Source organism: Salvelinus namaycush, chromosome 37 (genome assembly GCF_016432855.1).
Source record: "Salvelinus namaycush isolate Seneca chromosome 37, SaNama_1.0, whole genome shotgun sequence".
Lineage (NCBI taxonomy): Eukaryota > Metazoa > Chordata > Actinopteri > Salmoniformes > Salmonidae > Salvelinus > Salvelinus namaycush.
Genome location: NC_052343.1, coordinates 30,721,404 through 30,734,570, shown reverse-complemented (window position 1 = coordinate 30,734,570; position 13,167 = coordinate 30,721,404). Strand labels below are relative to the sequence as shown.

The window sequence follows — 13,167 nt, the reverse complement described above, 5'->3', positions numbered from 1 at the left end:
AGGGCTTTCTATGCCATCAAAAGAACATAAAATTCGACATACCAATTAGGATCTGGCAAAAAATTCTTGAATAGTTATAGAATCCATTGAATCCAAAAATTCACAAAAGGGGACAAACACCAAATTGAGACTCAAATTGAGCATGCAGAATTCTTTAAAAATATCCTCAGTGTACAGCGTAAAACACCAAATAACGCATGCAGAGCAGAATTAGGCCCATACCCGCTAATTATTAAGATCCAGAAAAGAGCCGTTAAATTCTACAACCACCTAAAAGGAAGCGATTCCCAAACCTTCCATAACAAAGCCATCACCTACAGAGAAATTAACCCAGAGAAGAGACCCCTAAGCAAGCTGGTCCTAGTCCTGTTCACAAATACAAACACACCCCACAGAGCCCCAGGACAGCAACACAATTAGACCCAACCAAATCATGAGAAAACAAAAAGATAATTACTTGACACATTGGAAAGATTTAACAAAAGAACAGAGGAAACTAGAATGCTATTTGGCCCTAAACAGAGAGTACACAGTGGCAGAATACCTGACCACTGTGACTGACCCAAACTTAAGCAAAGCTTTAACTATGTACAGACACAGTGATCATAGCCTTGCTATTGAGAAAGGCTGCTGTAGGCAGTGAGTCTAATGTTTACTGTTCATTTTTGTATTGTTTTATTTTACTTTTGTTTATCTATTCCACTTGCTTTGGCAATGTGAACATGTTTCCCATGCCAATAAAGCCCTTAGAGAGAGGCAGTGAGAGACAGAGAAAGAAAGCGGGAGGCAGTGAGAGAGAAAGAGAGAGAGGAAAGGGTGGCAGAGGGAGATGAAAGGAACCGATTGAGTAAAAGAGAAAAGAGATTAGAAAGTTGAGATTTAATATGGAGGAGTAAAAACAGAGTGATGAGAGGAAAGAGAGTGAGGAGAGAAGGCCAGCATACATATGGCGTTCATCACACATATTCGAGACATTCATTTGACAAGCTGCGTTAAAAAGGGCTACAGGGGAGATGGACACTAAAGAACAGTGGATCTAAGTGTGTGAGTGGTTCCTGACCCATCTCTTTCCTCCACAGGATCGAGGGGTCAGTCCTGGGTTCAGTTCCAGCGTCGAGCCCTGAGCCTCCCTCCCAACTCGTCCTACAGCAACCTCACTGCCCTGCTGACTGTGGCCAACAACCCCAGCCACATCCAGCACTTCCCATACCTGCAGGGCCTGGGGGGCAACGGAACAGGTACCTCCACTGGGACTGGGACAGACTGGGACCAGACTTAGGTGGAATACACTGTTGGTACTATTCCATTGGTGCCGTTGTATCTGACAAACTAAATCAATTATTTGAAAGTATTTGACATATGGATGAGGGGTGGATGGGGTGAAGGGAGGAGGGGGATGAAGGGTGGGTGGGATGGAAGACGTGGGGAGTGTGTGGTGAAGGGATAAATGAGGGATAAGTGGGTGGGTGGAGATGTGGGGTGAAGGGACAGATGAGGGGTGGGTGGGCAGGTGGGGTCAAGGGAGGAATCGGGTGGGGGGCGGGTGGGTGAGGTAACGGTAGAGGTGAGGGGGGGTGTGGTGAAAGTAGGTGGGAGGGGTGAGTGGGGTGAAGGGAGGGGTGGGGGTGGGTGGGTGGGAAGGGTGAGTGTGGTGAAGGCAGGGGTGGGTGGGGTGAAGGAATGGGTGAGGGGTGGATGTGAATAAGGTAGGGTTGAGGAGAGGAGGGGTGAAGGTAGGGGTGAGGGGTGGATGTGAATAAGGTAGGGTTGAGGAGAGGAGGGGTGAAGGTAGGGGTGAGGTACAGCTCTCTGTAAGAGGCTCCATCAAAGATACACTTCCCAGAAGAGCCCCCTTTAACTTCTCTGCGCTACGGATCCCTTTTACGGGATCACTTTCCTAAACAACCGCCAGAATTGCAGGGCGCCAAATGCTAAAATATTACTAAAAATATTTATAATCATGCAATCACAAGTGAAATATACCAAAACACAGTTTAGCTTGTTGTTAATCCACCTATCGTGTCGGATTTTGAAAATATATTTTACAGCGAAAGAAATCCAAGCTTTTGTGAGTGTAGCTTTCAATGCTACAACAGCTAGCCCCAAATTAGCATGGTCACGAAAGTCAGAAAAGCAATAAAATGAATCGCTTACCTTAGATAATCTTCGGATGTTTGCACTCACGAGACTCCCAGTTACACAATAAATTTTCTTTTTGTTCGATAAATATTACTTTTATAACAAAAAAACGCCATTTGGGTTGCGCGTTATGTTGAGAACTACAGCCTCGTTCCGGTCCTGAAAGGAAGATTAAAATTTCCAAACGTATCAGATTAAAAAATATTACTAAAAATATTTATAATCATGCAATCACAAGTAAAATATACCAAAACACAGCTTAGCTTGTTGTTAATCCACCTATCGTGTCAGATTTTGAAAATATACTTTACAGTGAAAGAAATCCAAGCTTTTGTGAGTGTAGCTTTCAATGCTACAACAGCTAGCCTTATATTAGCTTGGTTAGCTTGGTCACGAAAGTCAGAAAAGCAATAAAATGAATCGCTTACCTTTGATAATCTTCGGATGTTTCCACTCATGAGACTCCCAGTTACACAACAAATGTTCTTTTTGTTCGATAAATATTACTTTTATCACAAAAAAACGCCATTTGGGTTGCGCATTATGTTGAGAAAACCAAAGCCGTGTTCCGTTCGACAAATTCCAAAAAGTATCCGTAATGGTCGTAGAAGCATGTCATATGTTTTTTATAATCAATCCTCAGGTTGTTTTTAACAAACATAATCGATAATATTTCAACCGGACCATAACCTATTCTTTAAGAGAGAAAAGGAAAATGGGATGCCCCTCTCTCGCGCGCAGGAAACATTCAGAGGACACCTGACTACTTATGAAACATCTCGCTCATTTTTCAAAATAAAAGCCTGAAACTATGTCTAAAGCCTGGTCACAGCCTGAGGAAGCCATTGGAAAATGAATCTGGTTGATACCCCTTTAAATGGAGGATAGACGGGCCAGGAAACACAGATTAAAAAATATATATATATATATCACTTCCGGGTTACATTATCTCAGGTTTTCGCCTGCAGAATAAGTATTGTTATACTCACAGACAATATTTTGACAGTTTTGGAAACTTTGGAGTGTTTTCTATCCTAATCTGTAAATTATATGCATATTCTACGATCTGGGCCAGAGAAAATGTCAGTTTACGTTGGGCACGTTATTTAAAAAAAAAAACCCTAGCGCAAAGAAGTTAACACAATATAACCCCTGTGCTCTCAAACAACCTGTGTGTGTCCATTTTACATGTGTATCATTTAGCAGACACTCTCCTCTCCCCTTCTCTTTCTCCCTGCTTCCTCTCACCCTGATTCCTATCCTCTCACTTTCTCTCTCCCTGCTTCCTCTCCTCTCACTTTCGCTCTCACACTGCTTCCTCTCCTCTCACTTTCTCTCACCCTGCTTCCTTTGCTCTCACTTTCTCTCTCACCCTGCTTCCTTTGCTCTCACTTTCTCTCTCACCCACTTCCTCTCCTCTCACTTTCTCTCTCGCCCTGCTTCCTCTCCTCTCACTTTCTCTCTCGCCCTGCTTCCTCTCCTCTCACTTTCTCTCTCTCCCTGCTTCCTCTCCTCTCACTTCTCTCTCACCCTGCTTCCTCTCACCCTGCTTCCTTTGCTCTCACTTTCTCTCACCCTGCTTTCTCTCTTTCCCTGCTTCCTCTCCTCTCACTTTCTCTCTCTCCCTGCTTCCTCTCCTCTTCTTCTAATCTCCTCCCTCTCACTACACCTCTCCTCCCTCTCTCACTACACCTCTCCTCCCTCTCTCTCCCTCTCACTACACCTCTCCTCCCTCTCTTCGACCCTCACTACTCTCCTCTCTCCCTCACTACTCCTCTCTTTCGGCTCTCCTCTCCTCCTCTAACAGGAAGTGAGCGTAGGTTTGAGCTGACTCCAGTGGCGGCCATCTCTGTCCACCTATTGGCCAGCGAAGGGGTGGAGCTCCAGGTGAACGGCCCAATCAGCATCTCCGTCCCTCTACCTGCCAATAGCGGCCTGAAGGAGAACCAACACATCCCAGCCTGGAGGTTCGACCCCAGTCTAGGTGAGTACCTACACACACACACAGCTTTTCAGTTTTTCCCTTTCTGAGCAGGGAGCAGATTTCCTCCCCTCTGAACTTCTAGTCAGTGGGGTAAGGTGTGTGTTGTGTGCGTGTTGTGGTGTGTGTGTGTGTGTGTCTCCTGCATCCTTCATCGGTGGGATCCATGTTTCCTGAAAGTTGATGGGATGTGTGTATCTCAATCAAGCTGGGAAATGCATCACTACGTTCTTTTTTTAAAGGAACTGGGAAAAGAAAACGTACCAGAATGCAACACAACACACACACACACACACACACACACACACACACACACACACACACACACACACACACACACACACACACACACACACACACACACACACACACACACACACACAGTACAGTGAGACTGGAGATTACAGTGTGGCAGAGTTATGAATGGCATAATTGAGAACTTTATAAAAGATTATCTGCCATATTATTGGACGTAACGCACCGTATTAAAACACAATACTTCTTGTTCCTGATTACATCCACATCACAAGATTGGCTAGGAAATGTAGCCTAACCTGTTTGGAAAATCCCTCTCTCCCTCCCTCCCCTCTCTCTCTCCCTCCCCTCTCTCCCTCCCTCCCTCCCTCCCTCCCCTCTCTCCCTCCCTCCCCTCTCTCTCCCTCTCTCTCTCCCTCCCCTCTCTCCCTCCCTCCCCTCTCCCTCCCTCCCCTCTCTCCCTCCCTCCCCTCTCTCCCTCGCTCCCCTCTCTCTCTCCCTCTCTCTCTCGCTCCCCTCTCCCTCCCTCCCTCCCCTCTCTCCCTCCCTCCCCTCTCTCTCCCTCTCTCTCTCCCTCCCCTCTCTCCCTCCCTCCCCTCTCTCTCCCTCTCTCCCTCCCTCCCCTCTCTCCCTCCCTCCCCTCTCTCTCTCCCTCCCCTCTCTCCCTCCCCTCTCTCTCCCTCTCTCCCTCCCTCCCCAGATCAGTACAGTTGTAGTCAGCCATAGATCATTGACTCAGACAGCAGTGGAGTGATTTAGGAGGGTAGCCAGAGTAGTGCTTGAACCAGTCAAGCTGAGGTACACTACCAAGGACGTCCTGTGATATGAAGGTCCAGTCAATGTGACCAACACAACGTGACTTACTGTTGCTGAAGGAGACCAGTCACTAACCCAATGAGCTGATTAGGACGGGGGCTATAGGAGCACACACAGACACAGACAGACAGACAGACAGACAGACAGACAGACAGACAGACAGACAGAGACCTACCTACCTACCTACCTACCTACCTTGGGTGTAAACAATCACACACAGTACTGTACCGAGTCCAGCACAGCCATGTTCTCCTGAGGAGTCAACTCTCTCACTGGGTGACCCTTTACATGATTGACATTGAAAGCCACTGTTCCCACGATGCCTTATAGCCAGAGGGTATGTAGCCTTGTGTCAATACACGCACACACACGCACGCTGTATGGGGTTAATATTTCCCAGAAACAGCCACCTCTGGTCCTCTGTGTTTTAGTCCACCGTTTCCCTAGCAACCCCCAAATAACAAACCTAACAGACCCGGGGCTTTAATTGAGTTTCTCCAGTGACCAGTTAGAGAGAGAGAGAGTGTGTGTAAGTGTGCGAAAGAGAGTGAGTTAGAGATTTCTCCAGTGACCAGTTAGAGAGTGAGTTAGAGATTTCTCCAGTGACCAGTTAGAAAGAGAGTGAGTTAGAGATTTCTCCAGTGACCAGTTAGAAAGAGAGTGAGTTAGAGATTTCTCCAGTGACCAGTTAGAAAGAGAGTGAGTTAGAGATTTCTCCAGTGACCAGTTAGAAAGAGAGTGAGTTAGAGATTTATCCAGTGACCAGTTAGAAAGATAGTGAGTTAGAGATTTCTCCAGTGACCAGTTAGAAAGAGAGAGAGTTAGAGATTTCTCCAGTGACCAGTTAGAAAGAGAGTGAGTTAGAGATTTCTCCAGTGACCAGTTAGAGAGAGAGAGAGTGAGTTAGAGATTTTCTCCAGAAATATTTCTGCCTGATCATTCACACAAAGAAGCCAATGTTAGGAGGGAGTGTGTTGTCTAGGCTTGCACATGGAGAGGGGATAACACACACCAACTCTCTCACACACACGCCAACTCTCACAGACACATACACACACCAACTCTCACACACCAACTCACACACACCAACTCACACACACACCAACTCACACACACACACACCAACACACCAACACACCAACACACATACACACACACAGACGCACATACACACATACACACACACACACCAACTCTCTCTCACACACACACACACACACACACAGACTTGGTGAAACCTGTTCTGCTAGTTTAACTGACAGCATGTATTTTGTTCTGTGATGTTGTGGAGCACTGAGCTGAATGATGTCACATACTGTTAGAAAGGAGCATGTTTACCTCTGTAACTACCATCCAGTTAATGATGTAACTACCATCCAGACTCAATACATTACAGAGAGGAGTTAATGATGTCAATACATTACAGAGAGGAGTTAATGATGTCAATACATTACAGAGAGGAGTTAATGATGTCAATACATTACAGAGAGGAGTTAATGATGTCAATACATTACAGAGAGGAGTTGATGATGTCAATACATTACAGAGAGGAGTTAATGATGTAACTACCATCCAGACTCAATACATTACAGAGAGGAGTTAATGATGTCAATACATTACAGAGAGGAGTTAATGATGTCAATACATTACAGAGAGGAGTTAATGATGTCAATACATTACAGAGAGGAGTTAATGAGGTCAATACATTACAGAGAGGAGTTAATGAGGTCAATCCATTACAGAGAGGAGTTAATGATGTCAATACATTACAGAGAGGAGTTAATGATGTCAATACATTACAGAGAGGAGTTACTGATGTCAATACATTACAGAGAGGAGTTAATGATGTCAATACATTACAGAGAGGAGTTAATGATGTCAATACATTACAGAGAGGAGTTAATGATGTAACTACCATCCAGACTCAATACATTAGAGAGGAGTTAATGATGTCAATACATTACAGAGAGGAGATAATGATGTCACTACATTACAGAGAGGAGATAATGATGTCAATACATTACAGAGAGGAGATAATGATGTCAATACATTACAGAGAGGAGATAATGATGTCAATACATTACAGAGAGGAGTTAATGATGTCAATACATTACAGCAGTGGTGGGCCGTCAGGGCCAGCAAGGCCTTCTCTGCTGGCCTAAACATCATCAGAATATATATATTTTTTAAATATATTTTCCCACAAATATGTATTAAATTATTCCCCAGAGTAAGAATTATACTCTTCATTTCATAGCTTTCCTCTTGGTTGCACTGCTTCCAGCCCCAGGTTGAGATTTGGAGGGCTGGTCTTTATGTTAGATCTTTTATCCAATCATATTCAGCCATCATGTGTTGCCAGGGGTCTAAAATCTGCCCTCAGGCCTTCAGAATCAACAGTGCGGGCGCTTGTAGCTTAAAGTGAATGGAAATGAAAATTTAGTGTCAACCAATCAGCTTTAGAGTTGGCTATTGTACGCCTGCTGGCTGGCTCCAGTGTTACACAGGAGCCAGCTAGCAGGCGTAGTGCGTGCACGTCTTTTGATTGGATTACCAATATTGAGAAGCAGGTCCTATGGGCAGGTCTATGCAGATCCTCAGAACTAGGAAACTGAATTTGATAAACGAATTAATTTGCGTACGACTAAGCTGTTTTTTCAACCCACAATGGCGGAAGGAGGAGAATATATCGATTTGGTCGAGGATATAATTATAACGCCATTCTCAAGACGACGCCGATGCTACAAAGCCTGTCACAGGCGGGAAAGGGGTTCGTTCGCCACTTTCAAAGTTCCAACTACGAGCGCTATCAATGGCTCACAGGCTCCTTGGCTCCGAGAAGCACTGCAAACTGTACTGCTGGGAATGCCTATTATTTGCAAGTGATCGATTTGGTGTTTGGAGCCACACTGGCTTTGCAAACTTGAGTTGTCTAACCAAGGCAGCAACGAGACACCAAAGTACGGCTGGGCACTTACAAGCAATGGTGCTTTTGAAAACTTTTGGGGACACCCGAGTGGATCTACAGCTCAATGAACAATCGCGCAGGGCAACGGAGCTGCACAATGAAAAGGTGAAGAAAAATAGGGAAATATTGAAAAGACTCATTGATTGTGTCATGTTTTTGGGTAAACATGAACTTTCTTTTAGGGGACACGATGAAAGTGCTGACTCCACAAACAAAGGGAACTACGTGGAGCTTCTTTCTTTTCTTTCTGAAAGCAACACAGATTTACAATACCACCTGTCCACTAACAAAGTGTTCATTGGGACGTCCGGCAAAATACAAAATGACCTAATTTATGCTATTGCTGAAGTGATGGGAGAAGAGATCAAAATGGAGATTAAAAAAGCTCCCTTTGTTGCTGTTATGGTGGACGAGACAACAGATGTGGGAAATGCAGCACAGCTCTCACTCGTCCTGCGTTATGTGACGGACACAGGAGTCAAGGAGCGATTTATCCGATTTGAAGATGTGACAAGCGGCAAGCGAGCTGATGACATTGCCGCTCTTATTTTCCGTTTCTTGGAGGAAAATGAATGTAGTCTGGATAAAGTTGTGGCACAGTGTTTTGATGGCGCAGCAGTCATGGCATCTGGACTCAATGGGGTGCAGGCTAAAGTTAAGGAGAGGGCACCGATGGCCTTATTCATTCACTGCTATGCACATCGACTAAATTTAGTACTGACTCAAGGAGCCTCAAAGCTTAAAGAATGCAAGGTCTTCTTTGCCAACCTCAATGGCCTTGCAGCATTTTTCTCACGATCCCCTAAGCGCACGCAACTGCTGGATGACATCTGCAAGCGTCGTCTTCCTAAGGTTGCACCAACGAGGTGGCAATATACATCTAGATTGGTCAATGCAGTCTTTGAAAAGAGAGTTGCCCTAAAGGAGCTGTTTAACCACTTACTGGAACATCATGATGACCATGACGGGGATACTGTGCTTATGGCTGATGGATTTAATGCACGTTTGGATGATTTTGAGTTTTGTTTTTTGCTTGAAACATTCAATGGGATTTTTAATTATTCGGATGTGCTTTTTGGAATTCTACAGAAACAAACTTTGGATGTACAATTCTGCCTGACAAGGGTGAACGAGTTTTGTGACACAATTGAGCGAGAGAGGTGCAGGTTCAGTCAAATCTACGATGACACAGCGCGCATCTCAAGTTCACCCAACGCACGCAGAGGCCCAGCACAAGGAGACCCTCGCACATACTATCAACAACTCCACAGCAATATTCTGGACAACATTCTTTGCCAGATACGAAACAGGTTTCAAGACCACGAAAAATTAATGTTTCTCTCCCTCCTGGACCCCCGGCACTTTCAGACCTACCGGAAAAAATTCCCGCAAACAGCCTTCTCCAGCTTAACAGAGAGTCACGGAACACTGTTCGACCTATCCAAGCTAAAAACAGAACTGACTGTAATGTATGCTATGACTGATTTTGAAGGGAAAAGTCCCTCTGATCTCCTTGATTTCCTTAAGCAGAAAAATCTGAATGAGGACATGGGGCAACTTTACACATTGGCATGTGTGACAGTGACTATCCCTGTGTCCACGGCTTCTGTCGAGCGGTCATTCTCGGCCTTAAAGCGAATCAAAACGTATTCCAGAAATGCTACTGGACAGACTCGGCTTTCAGCATTAGCCTCCATGTCGATAGAAAAGGACTTATTTGTGGAACTAAAACGCACAGATAGACTGTACAACAGAGTCATTGAAGTCTTCTTGAGGAAAGAAAGGAGGAAGGATTTTGTGTTCAAATAATCAGTCTTTGGTGAGTAGGCATACAATGCATGTTATTTTTTATTAAATGTGTATGTATGTTTCGCATTTTATTTCGTTAATATTAAATACCCTATATATTAACAAAATAAAATGGCAAATAGCCTATGTTGCAAATTATTTGTTTTCTTTCTTTTATTTTCAGTGAATAGTTATGTGTCTTTATCATCACGGTGAAACTGCTTTGGGTGCGACAATGCGCTGTTTAGTGAACACACTGTATTTATTTTTTGGGGGACTTAAAGCTCAAAGTTTGTGGACCAGAAATGGATAGAAGAAGAATATTAATATAACTCTGTTGCACTCGACTATGTTCTTGCCTATTAGTTGAACTGTACTGTATTGTACTCTTCCCCTGCAATTCTCTGAATAAAAATGTCAATTTCAAGGTGACGCAACGCCTGGTTATACTGCGTTTCTGTAATAAGAGGTGGATTAATTCGGGTGGGACTGTGTAGGACCTCACTGAAGGCCCAGGCCCCAGGCCCACGGCACGCTACTGCATTACAGAGAGGAGTTAATGATGTCAATACATTACAGAGAGGAGTTAATGATGTCAATACATTACAGAGAGGAGTTAATGATGTCAATACATTACGAGAGGAGTTACTGAGTCAATACATTACAGAGAGGATATAATGATGTCAATACATTACAGAGAGGAGTTAATGATGTCAATGAAATTAACAGAGAAGGAGTTAATGATGGTCAATACATTACAGAGAGAGATATGATGTCAATACATTACAGAGAGGAGTTAATGATGTCAATAAATTACAGAGAGGAGTTAGAATGATGTCAATACATTACAGAGAGTAGTTAATGAGTCAATCATTACAGAGAGGAGTTATGATGTAACTACATTACACAGATTCGTTATGATGTCAATACATTACAGAGAGGAGTTAATGATGTAACTACATTACACAGATTAGTTAATGATGTCAATACATTACAGAGAGGAGTTAATGATGTAACTACATTACACAGATTAGTTAATGATGTCAATACATTACAGAGAGGAGTTAATGATGTAACTACATTACACAGATTAGTTAATGATGTCAATACATTACAGAGAGGAGTTAATGATGTAACTACATTACACAGATTAGTTAATGATGTCAATACATTACAGAGAGGAGTTAATGATGTCAATACATTACAGAGAGGAGATAATGATGTCAATACATTACAGAGAGGAGTTAATGATGTCAATACATTACAGAGAGGAGTTAAATGATGTCAATACATTAGAGAGAGGAGTTAATGATGTCAATACATTAGAGAGAGGAGTTAATACATTAAGAGGAGGAGTTAATGATGTCAATACATTAGAGAGAGAGTTAATGATGTCAATACATTACAGAGAGGAGATAATGATGTCATACATTAGAGAGGAGTTATTGATGTCAATACATTACAGAGAGGAGTTAATGATGTCAATACATTACAGAGAGGAATAATGATGTCAATCATTACAGAGGGGAGTTAATGATGTCATACATTACAGAAGAGGTTAATAATGTCAATACCATCCAGTTCACATCTGAACAGAGTTCATGATGACGTTCCTACAAACTCTCACAAAGGACTAGTACTAATGTAAAGGTGACCAGTATTGACTCTGTGTGCATGCTTGCGTGTGTTTGTATGTGTGTATATGTGTGTGTGCGATGCCTTACAGCCAGAGGATACAATACACTAATGTAAACGTCTCACCAGTGAGAGTTGACTCCTCAAGAGGACTGGGTTGGGCTGTTTCTGTGCTTAGCTGTACTTGGTCCATGGGGATCGATGACAACTGTGTGTGAGGGAGGGAGGGAGGGAGGCGCGGCGTTTCACAAAGATGCTGAGTCACAGGCATTTCTCTCCTTCTCTTGTTTCTCTCTCCCCCTCCCTGTACATTAGTCTCTTGTTTCTCTCTCCCCCTCCCTGTACATTAGTCTCTTGTTTCTCTCTCTCCCCCCTCCCTGTACGTTAGTCTCTTGTTTCTCTCTCACCCCTCCCTGTACGTTAGTCTCTTGTTTCTCTCTCACCCCTCCCTGTACGTTAGTCTCTTGTTTCTCTCTCCCCCTCCCTGTACATTAGTCTCTTTTGTTCTCTCTCACCTCCCTGTACATTGTCTGTTTCTCTCTCCACCTCCCTGTACTTAGTCTCTTGTTTCTCTCTCCCCTCCCTGTACATTAGTCTCTTGTTTCTCTCTCCCCCTCCCGTACATTAGTCACTTGTTTCTCTCTCCCCCTCCCTGTACATTAGGCTCTTGTTTCTCTCTCTCACCTCCCTGTACATTAGGCTCTTGTTTCTCTCTCCCCCTCCCTGTACATTAGGCTCTTGTTTCTCTCTCCCCCTCCCTGTACATTAGTCTCTTGTTTCTCTCTCCCCCTCCCTGTACATTAGTCACTTGTTTCTCTCTCCCCCTCCCCGTACATTAGTCTCTTGTTTCTCTCCCCCTCCCTGTACATTAGTCACTTGTTTCTCTCCCCCCTCCCTGTACATTAGTCTCTTGTTTCTCTCTCCCCCTCCCTGTACATTAGTCTCTTGTTTCTCTCTCCCCCCCCCTGTACGTTAGTCTCTTGTTTCTCTCTCTCACCCCTCCCTGTACGTTAGTCTCTTGTTTCTCTCTCCCCCTCCCTGTACGTTAGTCTCTTGTTTCTCTCTCCCTCCCTGTACACTAGTCTCTTGTTCTCTCTCCCCCTCCCTGTACACTAGTCTCTTGTTTCTCTCTCCCCCTCCCTGTACACTAGTCTCTTGTTTCTCTCTCTCTCCCCCTCCCTGTACATTAGTCTCTTGTTTCTCTCTCCCCCCCTCCCTGTACATTAGTCTCTTGTTTCTCTCTCTCCCCCCTCCCTGTACATTAGTCTCTTGTTTCTCTCTCTCCCCTCCCTGTACTTAGTCTCTTGTTTCTCTCTCCCACTCCCTGTACATTAGTCTCTTGTTTCTCTCTCCCCCTCCCTGTACATTAGTCTCTTGTTTCTCTCTCCCCTCCCTGTACGTTAGTCTCTTGTTTCTCTCTTCACCTCCCTGTACGTTAGTCTCTTGTTTCTCTCTCCCCCTCCCTGTACATTAGTCTCTTGTTTTCTCTCTCCCCCTCCTGTACATTAGTCTCTTGTTTCTCTCTCCTCCCCTCCCTGTAAATTAGGCCTCTTGTTTCTCTCTCCCCCTCCCTGACATTAGGCTC

General features: G+C 44.1%; 1 protein-coding gene across 1 annotated transcript in view; it reads left to right on the top strand.

Annotated features, from left to right (window-relative positions):
• The window catches only part of LOC120030977 (protein FAM171A1-like), a 50,420-nt gene that overhangs the window by 24,122 nt on the left and 13,131 nt on the right, over nucleotides 1-13,167 (top strand). Inside the window, exons 4-5 of the mRNA XM_038976482.1 lie at nucleotides 1,080-1,238; nucleotides 3,947-4,123. Of these exons, the coding sequence (XP_038832410.1) occupies nucleotides 1,080-1,238; nucleotides 3,947-4,123 (336 nt within the window). The remainder of the gene's footprint in view (nucleotides 1-1,079; nucleotides 1,239-3,946; nucleotides 4,124-13,167) is intronic.